General features: G+C 36.5%; 1 protein-coding gene across 1 annotated transcript; it reads left to right on the top strand.

Moving 5' to 3' along the window:
- The first annotated feature begins 4,414 nt into the window (after positions 1-4,414).
- On the top strand, positions 4,415-18,278 carry LOC106877381 (protein CMSS1). Its single transcript, XM_014926622.2, has 7 exons — positions 4,415-4,768; positions 8,197-8,303; positions 11,780-11,912; positions 13,020-13,185; positions 15,786-15,849; positions 16,587-16,674; positions 18,036-18,278. Exons 1-7 carry the CDS (start codon positions 4,693-4,695, stop codon positions 18,206-18,208), a joined length of 807 nt encoding a protein of 268 aa, XP_014782108.1. The 5' UTR covers positions 4,415-4,692; the 3' UTR covers positions 18,209-18,278.
- The last annotated feature ends 279 nt before the right edge of the window (positions 18,279-18,557 follow it).

The raw sequence follows: 18,557 nt of genomic DNA, 5'->3' as shown, positions 1-18,557 counted from the left end.
GAGTTTGACTTTTAAAGAATAAATTTCATTTTTAATCAAATAAGATATAGAAAATAGAAAATTAGTTTATGTATATATTTATATATTCATTATTGTATTTTTTGTTTTGTTTTGTTTTTGATTGTTTTTTTTTTCTTTGTTTAATTAGATTTGTGTTTAGTTAAAGAGAAATGTGAACTACAACAGGATGAATTGATTGGAACGTTGATAGAGTTCTGAGCAAGTGGGTGGGATATTGTTAAAATGTTGGGTGAGATGTTAATAGACTTCTGGAGGTGCTGCTAGAGTGTCAGAAATGCTGATAGAGTACTGGGGTATATTCAGGGTATTGCTAGAATGCTGGAATATATTTATTTCTTTATTGTCCTCAGGGGGATAAACATAGAGAGGACAAACAAGGACAGACAAAGGGATTAAGTCGATTACATTGCTGTTTCTTTTCAGATATCATCAGGAAAAGGTAATTAAAATTCATTAAAATGACAGATCTATCAGACTTTCAAAGAGGTCAAATTGGTGGTGCTGGTATGATAGGCACTAGTGTAATGAAAACAGCTGAAATGTTTGGTGTATCAAGAAGTACTGTCTCAAAAGTAATGATAGCCTATGAGAAAGAAGGAAAAACCTCCTTGTTGAAACAAAACTCCAGAAGCAAACCAAAACTTTCAGATAGGGACTGTCGGACTCTTACGCAAATTGTTAGAAAGGATCACAAGAGTTCAGCTCCCAAAATTACAGCTTAATGACCACCTCAAGAACCCAGTTTCCACAAAAACTGTTCACCAGGAGCTGCACAAAGCTGGATTTTGCGGAAGGGTTGCTATCAGAAAACCACTACTTTCGAAAACATTGCAAAGTGTTTAGAGTGGAGTGAAAACCTACAGAATTGGTTCCTAGAGCAATGGAAGAATGTTATTTTCTCGGATGAGTTTATCCTTTACCTTATTTCCAACCACCGGCCAAGTATATGTGTGGAGACAACGAAAAGAAGCATTTGACCCAACTATTAAGCATAGAGAAGGATTTGTGATGATCTAGGGAGCTATATCTTAGAAATCCGCCAACCCAATGGCTTCTCTTCTTGGCAGAATTAATAGTCAAGACTATTTAAGCATTTTATCTGATCAAATTCATCCTATGGTTGTGGAGCTGTTTCTGGAGGGAAACACAATCTTATAGGATGATAATGCACCAATTCACACAGCTAAAGTTGTTATTATAAGATTTCAAAGGTGTGTGTGTAGGGTTTTAGAATGACATTGTAGTGTAGGTACGAAAAGTTGGATCTGGTCAGTTTTATCTAAAAACAGGGAGAATATTTGGGCTGGATATGGCCAGATTAAATGCCGAAGGGTCAAGAGACTGTTAGAAACTCAGGGATTCAGCTGTAAATAGGTACTCCCTAAACATTTTTAAAAATGAAATCCATTAAGTTATGGAGGCTGTGTGTGTGTGTATGTGTGCGTGTGTGTGTGTGTGTGCATGTGTGTGTGTACCAACACAGAACAAAAATTGTATGTGGTAAATATTAAATTCCATCAAATTCAAAGAAACTATTTTCGTATATAAAGTTGATTAAAGAAAATATATGAAAATTTGTTGTAAACATAAAAAAGAAACCAACAAATTTCTTTATTGCAAGATTTTCAAAAGATATGAAAATATTGAAATATTGGAGTTTATTTGCAATTATTATTCAGTTTTACTTATATTGGCTTTTATTGTGATCACTTTCATATAAATTATAGCATTCTTTCTTCTGTACATACATTTAAATCTGAAATATCATGATAGCATAACTTAAAAAGATTTATAGAACTATAACTGACCTATTTAGGATAATGATGGCTACAACTCTTACATAGTAATAGAAAAACTGTTGACCCTTATTAGGAAAATACAAAAAGCAAAAACATTATATTCTTTAATCATTTTACAAGATAATGTTTACTGGAAAGTAAGGAAGCTGACTTCATCATCATCATCGCTATCACTTTATATTTGCATTGGCTTTCCATGATAATATGGGTTATAACGGTCTGAGTTAGTTCCTTTTTGTGGCAGGAGTGTGTGGGGATGTGTGGGAGACACATCTCATTCAATATTTTAATAAATTATAAAAGGTAGTGAGCTAGCAGAAACGTTAGCATGCCAAGCAAAATACCTTGCAGCATTTTGTCTGACCTTACATTCCGAGTTTAAATTCTGCCGAGGTCAACTTTGCTTTTCACCCTTTCAGAGTCTATAAAATAAGTCAATTTAATTGACTTACCCACTCCCCCAAAGTTGTTGGCCTTATACCAAAATTTGAAATCAATATCTTAATAAATCACAATAGTATTTCTTTGATGGTCATGTGTTTGAAAATGTCACAAGATTTTCTCTGGCACTCTTGATTCTGACCACCACTTCAAAGATAATTGTTCCTATCTTAGGCATACAGTAAGTAGTTTGAAAGGCAAGGATTTAATCAAAACCATTGACCTCAGTGCATGACTTGTATTGAAAGGATGACAAAGCTGACCTAGACAGGATTTGAACTCAGAATGTAAAGGTCTAGAACAAATGCTGCAAGGCCTTCATTAAAAATCTCTAATGAATCTTGCCAATTTACAGCCTTAAATGTTGATTGCTTTCTCATTATCATCATGGATGTCTTTTTCAATGCTAAGCAATATGAGATTGGAGAGTTTTATCTTCCCCACATACAGACTCCATAGTTTATATCTAACTTCCTCTAGGCCATAACAGAGGAATTTAAGACTGGCTGCCCTTGGGAACTCCTCTGCTTTGATGAGCTTGTTTTTATTGTTGAACCACTACCAGAACTAAAGAAATAAATTTAGGTGTGGGAGCAGTGTCACACAACCCGTTTAAAAGTACCCTTCAATTGTCGGGTAATATGCTGTGCTTAAGAAGACCTGTTGAGTCAAGTGAGATCATTGTAGTGGCTGATGCCAGTCCTACCTGACTAGCACTCGTGCCAGTGGCACATAGAAAGCACCATTCAAATGTGGCTGATGCCAGTGCTGGTAGAACATAAAAATCACCATTCGAGCATAATCAATGCCAGTACTGCCTGACTGGGCCCTGTGCCAGTGGCATGTAAAAAGCACCTACTACACTCTCGGAGTAGTTGACATTAGGAAGGGCATCCAGCTGTAGAAACCTTGCCAGAACAGATTGGAGTTTGGTGCAGCCTCCTGGTTTGCCAGTCCTCAGTCAAACCGTCCAACCTATGCTAGCATGGAAAGCGGATGTTAAATGATGATGATGATGACTATTAAAAAATGATGCAAAATAGCAACAGCATTTTTCATTTTTTACAAACACAAGGTTTGCACATTTTTCTTGGTAAGGAACAAATAAAACTTGTTCATCGTGAAGAAGGAACCTTGGTTGAAGCTTCCCATAGGATCTCCTCCTCATGTTAGCAGTTCCATTATAGCCTTGACTACTCCTCCTCATGTTTTCGAGTTGTAAGCCGTTTCTCTTCTGAAAAAGACAAGACCAATCCTTCCAGTTCTTCACCAGTTAGTTTCAGACTTAATATCACATACTTCAAAGAAATGCTTTTTGATTTCATTAGCAGACACAGTGAACGTAGAAGGCCGTTCAACGAGAGGAAACATCTGTAGTCTTATCCATATGAAATTAATATAAAGTTGCTGTCTTGATTTCATTTGCTATTGATTTTCTTCCATAAATAACCAACAACTTGGTTATGTCATTTTGAATGTGATTTGAGAGCCTTGACACTTGTGATTTCTCTTTAGATGAGGTAAACTGAACGATTTTTGATGGTTCTTGATAATGCTGTCATATTTAGCAAACATTTTGATTGGATCAAGGATGTTTTCCTTGTTCAAACTTGCTTGATATTCTCCAAGTAGAAACAAAACATATTAAGAAAAAAAAATATTCAAATAACAAATATCTTCTTAAATATCTTTTCATAATTCAACAAGATCATCAATCATTTTCAGGACTCTGTTACAGTAATAATAATAATCCTTTTTATGATAGGCACAAGGCCTGAAATTTGGGGAAGTGGGGCTAGTTGATTACATTGACTCCAGTGCTCAACTGGTATTTATTTCACTGATCCCAAAAGGATGAAAGACAAAGTAGACCTCAGCAGAATTTAAACTCAGAATCTGAGGATGGACAAAATGCTGTTGAGCATTTTGCCCGCCGTGCTAATGATTCTGCCAGCTCACTATCTTAATAATGATAATAATATAAATAATAATAATAATAATAATAATAATAATAATAGTAAACCTATAAATTTACAAATTCATAGATATGCAACTTAAATTACTGTTTTGGTCTAAATCTGGTTTTTATGTGTTTTTAGAAACTTTGTAAGCGGCCAATTTCAAATTTGAATGAGTATAAGGTGTTCTTCACCCTTCGAGTACGGATCTCTCTTTGGTTCTTCCAGGTAAATAGGAAACGTGAAAGTATTGTAGCCTAAAGTCGAGCATCACTACACAATTTTGTCGCATCATCCGTAAAAGTGAAAATATATAATAATAAAAATAATAAAACAGTGTTAATTGGAGGTCAACGAATGAAAACGATGTAGAAACAGTGAGGGGTAGTAGTCGAAGTGAAAAGTGAAGACATTGATGTTATGGCATGTGCTCGATACGAAACTAAAGATCCTTGCTATATATATTGAACGAAATGGCGGACGATTTAGATGAGGAATGGTGGCTGAACAATCAAGATGAACCTCAAAATCACTCTGATGATGGAAGATGTGAGTATTATATGTTATTAGCAGCTTATGACTCGAACCTTTAATATGCCAGTGTTGTTTCACAAAATGTCTTAAGGTGCTTCCGTGCTTTTCTCCTCTTTTGCTCTTTCTATGTCGTCTTCGGAGAGACGTGAGCTTTGGTAAACATATCGTTCTTTATGATATTTCCTAATTTAAATTTAACCATGTATCTTGAAGTTGAAAATTATACCATTGATGTTCTTCACATCTTTTTTTTTTTTCCCCACAAGTTTTTTGGCATCGTAGAAGATTTGTCGGTTTCCGTTAATTAGCATATGCGAATTACACGTGCTTTCTTGCAAGAATCCGCCAGTATACGACGAACACATAATTTTCCCTATTAATTTGTCTAAACTGAAGGCCTCTCAAGATTAAAAATTTCGACCAAATGTGAGTCTATCGTCCATAATATAAGAAGCTGATGTGGTGATAGCTATCATATTTCTTTAATAAAGCTACGAACGATGTTTGTGTGGACAAATATCTTGATGCTTAACTGCAGTTTAGCTTGTTAAACTCTGAGCTAATATTTAAGTTGTACTATAGTTGTATTCTAGATGGTTATTGCTATTTGATGCTATTTATTTAAAGAACCACCAAACTACAGTTGAAGAGTTAGTCATTCATTCATACAACACAGAGTATGAAGTAGTGTAAAATGAGACAAAAGCGGCCTGATTAATTTTACATATCAAAAGTAAAACGAAAGAAAAAGGGACAAAAGCATGTACTTCGTTTCGGTATATACGTTGCTATAAGACTGTATATGTTTTAACTTTCAATTTTGCTCGATTTTCAGTAAAACGTATTATTATAGGATTAACAAATAACCCGTAAGCTTTCCAACTCTGACAATTCAGTCATCGATATGCAATACATATAAATATGATATATCGTTTTATATATATATATATATATACCGTATTTTAACGCGTATAAGGAAACCCCTAATTTGGGGGGCCTGAAATTTGGAAAAATGGTTTTGTAAAGGATTATAATACTATCCATGTAAAAGAAACTCCCATATTTATTTAACCTAATTATACCTCTAGAAGATGCAAAAGCAGGTGGCCTCATGAAAATAAAGATGTTTGTACCATTTAGCAAGCCATGTAACTGCCTACTTTTACTTCTTCCAGGTGCATAGTCAAACAAAATCATGTCTGCTAAAGTATGCTTGCAAGTTCAAAAGATTAAAAGGGAAACACTAAAGCATTGGGCAGTATTGTCTCCCCTATTGGTGGAAAGTTACAAGGGGGCATTGAAGAAAAGTGGGGCGATGATAGGGTAGCGATTCATGTAAAAAGTGGAGCAATAATGGGGTAGCAGTTCATGTAAAAACAACAAAATAATGGGTTTGTTAGGTTAAGTTTTATTTGTGAAATACAGTTGCTTTGAATTTGCCTCAGAAAGAGGTCTATGTTTGTGATGCATAGTTGGGGTGGGGGCACTAGGAATGTAGCCTGAGTGTCGGGAGGGAGAAGCAGCACGAAAATGTCATATGTCTGTTTTCCATGCTGGCTTGGGTTGGGCGATTTGACTGGAAACTGGTAAGCTGTTGAGCTGCACCAGGTTCCAATCTGATTTGGCCTTCCTAAAGCCAACCACAAGAGTGTAGTGGGTGCTCTTTACGTGCCATTGGCACAGATGCCAGTTACGAAACATCAGCATCAGCCACGACAGTATATGTATGTGTGTGTGTCTGTGTCTCTGTCTTCTACCACTGATTGACAATTAGTGTTGGTGTGTTTACATCCCTGTAACTTAGCAGCTTGGCAAAAACGCCTGATAGAATAAGTACCAGGCTTTAAAAAAATAATAAGTACTAAGGTCAATTTATTCGACCTAAAGTTCTTCAAGGCAGTGCCCCAGCATGGCTGCAGTCTAATGACTGAAACAAGTAAAAGATAAAAAATAAGCACCCACTACACACTCTGAGTGGTTGGTGTTAGGAAGGGCATCCAGCTGTAGAAACTCTGCCAAATCAGATTAGAGCCTGGTGTTGCCATCCGGTTTCACCAGTCCTCAGTCAAATCGTCCAACCCATGCTAGCATGGAAAGCGGACGTTAAACGATGATGATGATGATGATGATCTATCAGGTTATTTTTAGCATATTGTATGATGATAATAGATGTTCACAGTCAGCATACTAATTTGCATTCTAGAAATCTGCTCAAGTTCTTTGATGATATGAAAGATCCATCCTGTTCTCATATATGTTCTGGAACTTATTTGTATCACTTTTCAATATCTTGACATTTTAGTCATATTGTTTGTTATTGATCTGCTAAATCTGTGTCAGGACCAACAATTTTATGAATATTATGATTGTCGTCATCATTACCATCAGTTTACATAACTCTTCAGTCATGCTGTTTGTCAGCAGGTTAGATATAACAAGTTCAAACCAGTTGAACATGAAGTTTTCAAGGTAACAAATTACTTAATTACGGAAACTTATGTGATCTGTAACAAATTGATTTCTTTTGTTCAGCGTTAGCTTTGTTCCATTGAGTTCAGAGAAGAGTGCTTCCTCTCTGCCTCTAAGTAATGGTTTCTTCACAATATACTTGACATGTTTTGATACAGAACCTGAATTTCTGATGTGGATGCTGGTGCCACATAAAATGCACCCAGTACACATTGTAAAGTGGTTGCTGTTAGGAAGGGCATCCAGCCTTAGAAACCAAACCAAAAATGACTATGAAATCTGGTGTGGCCCCCTGGCCTTACCAGTTCCTTTCAAGCTGTCCAACCCACACCTTAGAAACAGGTAGGGGTTGGCAATAGGGACAGCATTTGGTCATGGAAAATCTGACACTCTAACCCAATAAATTTCGTCTGTTGGCATGGAAAAGTGAACATTAAAAAGGTAAGGGTTAGCAACAGGAAGGGTAGTTAGTTATCAAAGATCTGACAATCTGACTCCATAAACTCTGTTGGAAAAATGGACATTACAGTGATGATGATGATGATGATTTTATGTGAGCTGTCTCTTTATTTTATACTTTGCAATATAATTTTTTTTTAATTATTTTTTTTAGGATATTACTGAATTGATTGCTTCATTATATACTTTTCTTGGCTTACCTCTTCTACTGATTAACTTATTTCATTCTATATTCACAATAATTTCACTATCCATTCTCTGCAGACATCGGCATCACTTCAGAACTGTCTGTTACTAACAGCATTTGATGCCTTTTATATTTTATTCCTTTTAGCTATTATTAATTCTAAATATAGCCAATCCTTTAGAGCTTGCATAAGCAATCTAGTGAATTAGTCACTTCCATACTTACGTGGCTTTTTTTTTTTTTTCCATTCTTTCTTTTTTTGTGTGTGTATCTGTGTAACTCTGACTCATATTTTGTTTCTGAAAGATTTTTCTCCCTTTTATTTTAGTTGTAAAACTAACTGAAGACGAAGCGAAAGAGAACGAAAAAGATGTTCCTGTTAAAAGGAAGCTGACAGAATCTTCAAATAGCAACAAGAAAAGGAAATGGAAAAGGGTAAAAAATTTTATTTTCGGAAATCATCTGAACAAAAGGAAAGAAAAGAAAAAAATGATTTGAACCATATTCAGTTCGTAGAGTGTCACACATTTCACTGTATGAGTGTAAAGCATAAAACAAGCCTAAAGGGAGATAATTACTTGCTGGCTTCCATGTTGCATTAATACGGTTTATTTCTTCTTATTGACTATCCTATCAAGAACTAAATTATTTAGTCGATACTAATTTCCAGTTTTTTTCCTTCCTCTCGTTCTTCTGTTTTTCATTGGTTGTAATATATGTCAAGTCAGTCAGAAGCATTGGACTACCATTTGAAACATTGTTGTGTCTACTATCAAGATATATTCTCATACAGTTCAATTAGCTGCTTGTAGGCATCATTAAAACTACGGCTTACTACTGCAGGAGAGAGAGAATCGTGTGTAGTTAACTTGCTGGTTTTAAGATCAAGTCCTGTCCGAAGAATGAGCTCCATCTGGTTGACTTTTCCTAGCTACATTACATAATGATGATGTCTTCATTGATTGCTTAAAATCTTAGTTGCCTTTAGCAAATGCTGTTAGGTCTTTTGATATATATATATGTATATAATTATTAGTGAGGTATTATCAATCCAGGCGAAATACTTTATAAACTCTTTGTTAGTACACCAAGCTAACAGTATTGTTTAGATTAGTAAATAACACCAGGTATTCTTGTGGCAAGGTTCAAGATTATAGTTCATCACCATTCTGTATTGTAAATGTATGGTTGTGTTCCAGTTATACTGGTTTTTACACGGAGTGATGTATGTATGTGTATTTCGCTTAGGCATTGTGATTCTAATAACCTGGTGCAGAGCTCAGTATACATATGCTTCTGAATGAGGCGTTAGGGTGTGTACAGAGCAGTAATAAGAACAGAGATGACAAAAGAACAAACGATTTTCTTATGAACGTCATTAGCTTATAGCTGTTTCCACTATAAGATGGAGTGTACTCATAGTTGAGTGCTTGAGTAACACCTTAAAGTTTCATCAGAGCCTCAAACATGAAGTACAATTTATTGTTTGAGGCTCTGATGAAATTGTAAGGTGTTACTCAGTCACTCAAGTATGAGTTCACCACATCTTACAGTGGAAACAGCTGTAAGCTAATGAGGTTCATAAGATAATTGTTTGTTCTTTTGTCATCTCTTTTCTTTTACAGGCATGGATGTGTGGTTAGCAAGTTAGCTTCACAACCACATGGTTTCAGGTTCAGTCCCTTTGTGCAGTACCTTGAGCAAGTATCTACTTCTATAGCTTTGGATTGATCAATTCCTTGTGAACGCAGTTTAGTAGAGGGAGACTGTACTGAGGCCTATCATATATATATATATATATATATATATATCATCATCATCATTTAACATATACCTCTTCCATGCTTGCATAAGTCAGACAAAATTTATTTCCAAGCAAGGTCAGAAATATATTCTACAGCAGACTGGAATATGAATAACATTGTATGTATGATAGTGAGAGAGAGTGACCCCCTTCAATCATGAATGACCATGGGATTGCACCTAGAAAGTTACCCTTCAAAGCACAAGTCCAGGCAAGGTTGTTTAAAGAAGACCAGCAGTTGCCCATGCATACCAGCCTCGCCTCTCCACGCCACTAATGTTATCCAAGGGAAAGGCAAAGGCCGATACAGCTAGGCACCAGTGACATCACAACTCATTTCTACAGCTGAGTGAACTGGAGCAACATGAAATAAAGTGCCTTGCTCAAGAACACAACACACAGCCTGGTCTGGGAATTAAACTCACTACCTCATGATTGTGAGCCCAACATTCGAGCCACTGCTGAGCCATGCGCCTTCATGATACTTATTTAAAGGGTGTATATAGAATTGAGAAATTTAGATTAAAAAGTTGTCTCTCAGAAAATTAACTCCATCAGTAATACAGTTTTTGATTGGGTGGGAGATCAAATTAATATTGGTTTCAAATTTTGGCACAATGCCAGCAGGTTCAGGGGACGAAATAAGTCAGTTATGCTGACCTTGGTGCTTAACTGGCATTTATTTTATCGACCCCAAAAGGATGAAGGTCGACCTTGGCAGAATTTGAACTCAGAACATCAGGACAGACGAAATGCTGCTAAGTATTTTGCCCGGTGTGCTAACAGTTCTGCCAGGTCACCACCCTAGATCAGATTAATATTAATATTATTGTTTCAAAGATTGTAATTGTTACAAAATACATAAAACAACAAAAAAGAAATCTGTTGTAATAAAACATTCTAGTTCTTACTGCATCTGTCCTTGAAGCAAAACAAAATATTTTGGCAACTGACCAAGTACTCACTCATTCCTGTTGGAGGTTTGAAAATCAATATTATTCATACCAGAGCAAATCCTCTTTGTTACATATTTGAATATGGTTATCTAACTATTTACTGTACTGACCAGTTGTTTTCTAGAATGTTTAATGTTTATCAACTATGCCAGCAGAGAATAGAAAGTATTGTAGCTATTGGGACAATAGGGATGAGAGGCTTCCATGCTAGAAAGAGCAGCCAGATTCTTTCAACTCTCACTTCAACTGTTTTAAAATTACGAGACACACATTGGTGAAAGCAGTACTTGGAGGTGCAGCATTGACGTGTGATTTACAAGTTCTCTTCCCAACCACATGGTTTTGGGTTCAGTCCCACTGTGTGACCCTTTGGGTAAATGTCTTCTACTATAACTTCAGGCTAACCAAAGTCTTCTGAGTGGATTTGGTACACAGAAACTGAAAGAAGCCCATCATTTATGTATGTATTGTGTGCGTGTGTCCTTGTCTTGACACTGTGCAATAATAAATGAGTATTGCTATCATAAAGGCAGTGTCCTTCATTCCAGTCAGCTGTGAAAATACAGCTAGCCATGGTGGATGGGGAATGTTACATTGCTTGGAAGCATTTGAGGGCTGGTGGACAGGAAAGGTTTCTGGTCATAGAAAATCTGCTACAATAAATTTTGTCTGACCCATCCAGTCTTGGAAAAGTGAATGCTAATTAGGTGATTTTTCCATAAAAATCCTGTGATGTCATTACATGGACATTCACTTGCATATATACATATATGTGATGAGCTTCTTTAGGCTTCCATCTACCAAATCCACTTGCAAGGATTTGCTTGGTGCTGGGCTATAATAGAAAACACTTGCCCAATGTCATGTTCAGTGGGATTCCTTGTCTTGACATTGTGTGATAGTTGTAAACGAGTGTCACCATCATATAAGTAGTGTCATTCATTTCCAGACTTCTGGCCATGAAGAAATATTGTGGTGCTTACAAATGGGAGGGTTGGTGATAGGAAAGGCATCAATCTGCATCTAAGAACTCTGTGTAACCCATGCAAGCATGGAAAAGTGGAAATTAAAACAATGATATGAGAAATTTGTCAAGCCTTCTGTATTTTTAGCGCTTTTTAAATTAAAAAAATTTTTTTTTTTTGTTTCAGAGGAAAATAACAGAGGAGTTAAAACAGAATGCTCCAAAACAAGGTGAAGCTAAGGATGTGATGGCTGCCATCCAGAAACATTGTGAAGCCAAGTTAACAGCCGCTGATTGGGAACAAATGAAACTTGATTCTGGTAAAATTAATTGCTTCTATGTTAATTAATTAATTAATCCTTTAATCGTCCTTCTCCTTCCACTTTAGTTTAATGAAACATTTTCTAAGAAATTGTTGAGATTATCATTGCACAGGCAAACTGGTCATGTGTTTTCTTCCATGGTCTTGAACTGGTGAATGCCTGTTAATGGAATTTGGTAGATGGAAACTGTACAAAAGTCCATTATCAAAAGCACCATCGTATCTTTTATCTTTTACTTGTTTAAGTCATTGAACTGCGGCCATACTAGAACATGTGGAGGTACGTGGCTTAGTGTTGGACTCGTAATTGTAAGATTCTGGTTTTGATTCCTAGACCGGGCAACACTTTGTGTTCTTGAGCAAAACACTTCATTTCTCGCTGCTCCAGTCCACTCAGCTGGCACAAATGAGTAATCCTGCGATGGACTGGCATCATGTCCAGGTGAGGGATAGATATGCCATGGTAACCTGGAAACTGGCCCTTATGGGTTGGCATGACGCAAGACAGTAACCTTTACATTTTTTTTTTATACTGGCACACTGAATTGGAGAGTTTTAGTTGAACAAATTAGAACCAGTACTTCTTTTTTTCTTTCTAAACCTGGTACTACTTCCATCAGTCTCTTTTGCTGAACTGCTAAGTTGTGGAAGCATAAGCAAATTAGCACCAATTCTCAGGTGGATGGGAGGAGAGACAAACACAGGCACAAAGTCACACACGTTATATAAATGCAGATGTAGCTGTGTGGTAATAAAATAGGTATCTTTATTTGACTGTTTGACTATACGTCTTTCCATTTTAAAGATTGGATACAAAAGAAATCGGTATTAACGTATTTTAACATGTATAAGGAACTCTTTTTGGTCAAAAATTAAGTTTAAAAAAATACAGGAGTTTCTTTTTTCCAAATCTTAAGCCCCCAAAATTGGGGTATTCCTTACACACATTAAAATATGGTATATTTCTTGAAGACTATGAATAACCAGTCATGTTGAACATCTGTTCTCCTCTAATACATCATTTTGTTAAAAATTTGTTGTTGTTTCTTGTTTTATAGCTTAAAATTGTTAACTTCACCTGATATTTTTTCTATTTTCTTTCCAGACCACTTCTTTGATTCGAATACTGATTCTTTGAGACCTTCCATATATTTGAAGCTTGTCCTTCCAAAATGGTCAAAAATGCTAAAGAAAAAAAAGGATCTTAAAGCAGGATGTCCCCTTGTGTTGATTATTGCCAGTTCAGCCATTCGTTCTGTTGAACTGATAAGGTATTGTTAACCTTCTATGATTATTCAATTCAGTTGTTCTCAACCAGGGTTCGTGTAGCAACAAATTAATTATATTTGTAGAATTCATAAAAAACTCAGGTTGGGTTGAGTTTCTACTTCTCTGCATTGAGAGGTCACCGCTCTGGTACTGCAGACATTGCGGTTAAGTGTCGTAGGAAAGAATCCAGACAGATTCTTCAAACCAAGTCAACCAGAAAAAGACTCGGGGGTAGACTACCAGTGAGATGGTGGGATAACATCCAGCAAGAAGGGTGGTCATGCTGGGTAATACAGTTGGAAAGTTTGATGACTGTTGCTTCTGATAAGACCCAATGGAAGAGGTGCCTGAGGAATCTACTCTTAGAAGACCCTCAGAAATAATGGGTGGGGACAATGGATAGATAATTGCTTATAACAATGAATGGCTGTGAGGTTTGTTAGACTGGTGACTCTGTTGTCCCTTATTCAGTCACTACTGCTTCAGCCATAGTGTTCTGTTCCTAGGCAAGGTACATAATTCTGTTTGTTCTACTTTGGCTTCACTGTTGAAAGTGGTAGGAAAAGCAAACCGTTGGCTTTACCAGCCTAAGCAAGTAGTCAGGTCTTGAGGAGGATGTCACTATGCATGGCTAAACCAGTGGCTGTAGTATGTATTGAAGACAACTTGATGGCAACAAAGCAACATTGTCAGAGGTCACACATGTCTCCTCTCTATCAGTGTGAGAAAGACACAGTATTCATTTTATATGGTGGGGGTCACACATATGGAATGCATGAAATTTTCCCTTTGGGTTGGAGTGCTTAAAATCTAAAACCAACTGGCAAGGGAGGTAATATCACAAGGGTCAATTAACTGAATCTTTTAGAAAATATAGAAAATGCAGTGTGTGAGCAGATCTGGTTTTTAAATGCAACTGGTGAAAGCCATGGACATATTTCAGTCTTGATGTACCTTCTGATTTAAGCATGGTCTTTTCACTTGGCAAAACTGAGTATGATCAGTGTGTGAATGTCTGTATATTTATGTGAGTGTGTGTTTATATATGTATATATATATGTGCACGAAAAAGCACATAAATGCAAAACAGAGTGGAAAAAATAATACTTAGATACCGAAGGTAGAATAATATGCTTTTATTAAAGCTGCAAAAATCTTCACAAACTGTTGCTCAGTTTCAAGTTCCCGTTCAGTGGATAGTTGTGATCATACTGAATTAAAATTGTGATGGTACATGTAATATTTGATTGGCTGACTGATTTTCAAACCATGACAGAAGATCAAAAAAAACCTTGTGTTATTATCAATTAATTATTTTTTGGATATACATTGCCTCCATTTAACATAAGGTTTTTTTTTATCTTATAATATATTTATATTTTACGATTAATTTATAGACACACACACCCACCTAACTGATAAAAAAAAACAAACTGTTTTTATGTTTTTGAAAATCAGTCACACAATCAAATTTAAATACTAATTTGTTGAATTTTATTATATTATGTTACATATACCATCACAATTTTATTTCAGTATGATCACAAGTGTTTGATGAACGGGTATGTGAAACTCTGAGTAACAAACAGTTTGTGAAAATTTTGGTAGTTTCAACAAAAGTATGTGTATGTATGTATACACACACACACATATATATTTCAGTCATTGAACTAAACTGAAGGGTTTAGTCAAACAAATTGAACTAGTATTTTTTTCTATCAATCTTTGTTTCCAAACTGCTTACAAGGATGTAAACAAACTAACACACACACACACATATATACATACACACAATGAACATTTTTCAATTTCTATTTTCAAAATCTGCTCACAAGGCTTCGGTTAGCCCAAGATGTCACACAGTGAGACTGAACCTGGAACCATGTGGTTGAGAAGCAAGCTTCTTACTACACAACTACATGTATATATATATATATATGGAGTCATCCCATAAATTATGTTGTTTTTTTTATACTTCTTTTATTTTTCAAAATTAAGATAAACAAAGTTCTTTTTTAATCTTAAATATACTTTACTTCATTTTCTACAATACTCTTCCATCTATCTGGTAGACTTGCAAAGCCCCGCTTCTAAAATTCACTTGTCTGTGATTAAAAATGCTCTTCCAGAACTATTCTGACCTCATCTACAGAATTCATATTTTTTCCCTCCAAATGATTTTGAAGGCTGCAGAATAAATGATAATCAGTTGGGGCATTGTCCAGTGAATATGGTGGGTGGGGCATCGTTTCCCATTCAAACTGCTCCAGCCTTTGGAATGGTGATGATTTATACAACAGGCTTCTTTATATATATGTATCCGTGTGTCCCTCTCATTACTGCCTGGCAATCACTGTTGGTGTGTCTATGTCCTTGTAACTTAGCAGTTCAACAAAAGATACTGATAAAGTCAGTACCAGACTTAAAACAAAAAGAATTAGCACTGGGATCGTTTCATTTGACTTAAAATTCTTCAAGGCAGTGCCTTAGCCTGGCTACTGTCTGAAACAAGTAAAAGGCAAAAAATTTGTATGATCTTTTCGAATTTCTTTGTTGGCCATTCAATTATTTTTCTTGATCGGTTTCTTTCCATTTCTTCCAGGGAAATTGCTCCATTCAAAGGCGAGGGCACCAAAACTGCTAAGTTATTCGCTAAACATTTTAAGGTTTGTCTGTTTGATTTATTTCTATAGCTGTTTGATATAGTCTACTATTATTAACTATTAAAAAAAAACATTCAAGCAAGGTTGTTGCCAGTGCCGCTGGACTGGCTCTTGTGCAGGTGGCACGTAAAAAACACCATTTGAGCGTGGCCGTTGCCAGTACCGCCTGACTGGCCCTCGTGCCAGTGGCACATAAAAGCACCCACTACACTCTTGGAATGGTTGGCGTTAGGAAGGGCATCCAGCTGTAGAAACTCTTGCCAGATCAGATTGGAGCCTAGTGCAGCCATCTGGTTTTACCAGATGGCTGCACTTGTTTCAGTCATTTGACTGTGGCCATCCTGGAGCACCACCTTTAGTCGAACACATCGACCCCAGGACTTATTCTTTGTAAGCCTAGCACTTATTTTATCGGTCTTTATTGCTGAACCGCTAAGTTACGGGGACGTAAACGCACCAACATCAGTTGTCAAGCGATGGTGGGGGGACAAACACAGACACACATATTATATTATGGGCTGCTTTCAGTTTCCATCTACCAAATCCACTCACAAGGCTTTGGTTGGCCCAAAGCTACAGTAGACACTTGCCTAAGGTACCACGCAGTGGGACTAAACCCAGAACCATGTGGTTGGGAAGCCAGCTTATTTCCACACAGCCACTCCTGCGCTGTATATATATATATGCTCATATTGTTTTTATCAATTTTATAATTTATGTTGTATGTTATATATTTCCAGTTGAAAGAACAGACAGAATTTTTATCAAAAACTGTGATCCATATTGGGGTGGGTACACCCAATCGCATCAATGCTCTTCTAACAAATGGTGAGTTGTATTGTTTATTTTTGTTTCTTATAAAATATTAAAAATAACACCAAGCTATGCTGTTATTTCATTCCTTTGTTTGACTGCGGCCACGCTTGGACACAACCTTGAAGGGTTTTTTAGTCAGTCCAAATTGTCCCCAGTCCTTATTCTGTTGGTCTCCTTTTGCTGAACTGCTAAATTACAAACCTACACCGCTTGTGAAGCAGTGAGAAACACACACACACAACATGCTTCTGATAGTATTGGTCAGCCTAGGGCTGGCTATAGTAGAAGACACTTATCCAAGGTGCCACACAATGGGACCAAAACTGAAACTACACAGATGTCAAGTAAACTTCTTAACCACATGGCTAAATTTTTATTATTACTGTTGTTGTTGATGTAACGGCAGTGACAAGCTGGCAGATTATTGGCAGTCGGACAAGACACTTAATGGCATTTCATCCATCTTTATGTTCTGAGTCCAAATTTTGCTGAGGAGTCTTTGCTTTTTATCCTTTTGGGGTCGTTGATGCTGACTTACCCCTTCCCCTAAAATTGCTGGCCTTGTGCCACAATTTGAAGCCATTATTATTGTTTTTTTTTTTTTGTAGGATTTTAAAATTTTTATTTTTTAAGACCAGATGCTGAGCCATTCTCATAAAATGAAAATAATGTTGGATCTACTTCACTGGTTCATGCAGTTCAGTCTGCTGCTGTTAGTATTATTACTGGCCAAAGAGTCAGTGGTTCATACCTTACTTTGTACTATGTGCTTATCTTTTTGTTGGCTCAGTGTGTGGTACTTATCTACAGCTAGACAGACTGAGCTGCAGAAGAGTGAGAGATAAGCTTCCATCAAATCTAGGTCTCAGTTGTACACATTTTTTAGGAGAAAAAAAAATCATGAATGCCAGAACTCTGCTCACCCCCACTACTTCCATGTCAATTGTACTAATTAGATGCAGCTAATTAGCAACTAGTTATTTGTATTGCAGTTATATAGAGTAAAATATTGATCACTCTGAAAATGTCAAAACACTAATTTTGGCATTTGATATCCCAGTATTACTGTTATTTTATGAGTCACTCCAGAGATCAATGACTTGTTGATGTACCTGGGCAGTAACATTGCTGAAGATGAGAATTCCAGACAGTGATGTGGAGAATAAACTTGACAAAGCTGCAGTTATGAGCAAAAGAGTTTCCATCTACCAGATCTACTCACAACGCTTTTGTTGGCCCAAGGCTATAGTAGAGGACACCCAAGGTGCTATGCAGCAGGACTGAACCCAGAAGCATGTGATTAGGAAGCAAACTTCTCACTACACAGCCACACCTGAGCCAATGATGCTTAATAATTTTCTTTTTCTTTTCAGGTGCATTGAAGTTAAAAACTGTCAATGCTGTAGTGATAGACTGGAATTGGAGAGATGTCAAATCTCACCGACTTGTCGACATTCCCGAAGTCTTTTCTGATCTGATGGTATTATTTAAGACATTTTTGTGCCAGCATCTTCAAGAAAACCAATGCAAAATTGGTCTGATGTAGCAGTAATCCAGAGGGGCTTTGGGTGGGGCTTTTTCTTTTTTTATATAAATAAAATATTTTTTATAAATTATTCTGTTGTGCCTATAGTAGAAAGGATACTTCTAATGTCCCTTTTCCATGCTTGCATGAGATCAGTCTGAATTTCTATGGCCAGATGCCCTTGTTGTCAACCTTCACCTGTTTCCTAGCAACGTAATACTTCCCCATGGCCAGATATGTTTTCAACTGTCATATGATGTCAAGACAAGAACACACACATGCATTCATGATGGACTTGTTTCAGTTGTTTCCATCTCCAAATCTGCTACAAGGTTGTGGTAGAAGACACTGACCCAAGGTTCCACACAGT

This window comes from Octopus bimaculoides, chromosome 19 (assembly GCF_001194135.2).
Source record: "Octopus bimaculoides isolate UCB-OBI-ISO-001 chromosome 19, ASM119413v2, whole genome shotgun sequence".
Lineage (NCBI taxonomy): Eukaryota > Metazoa > Mollusca > Cephalopoda > Octopoda > Octopodidae > Octopus > Octopus bimaculoides.
This window is presented reverse-complemented; position numbering and strand designations above follow the sequence as displayed.

Coding starts and splice junctions, on each gene's coding strand:
- LOC106877381 (XM_014926622.2), top strand. CDS start 4,693: ATGGCGGACGATTTAGATGAGGAATGGTGGCTGAACAATCAAGATGAA. Junction 13,186..15,785: donor CGTTCTGTTGAACTGATAAG/GTATTGTTAACC, acceptor CATTTCTTCCAG/GGAAATTGCTCCATTCAAAG. Junction 16,675..18,035: donor CAATGCTCTTCTAACAAATG/GTGAGTTGTATT, acceptor TTTTCTTTTCAG/GTGCATTGAAGTTAAAAACT.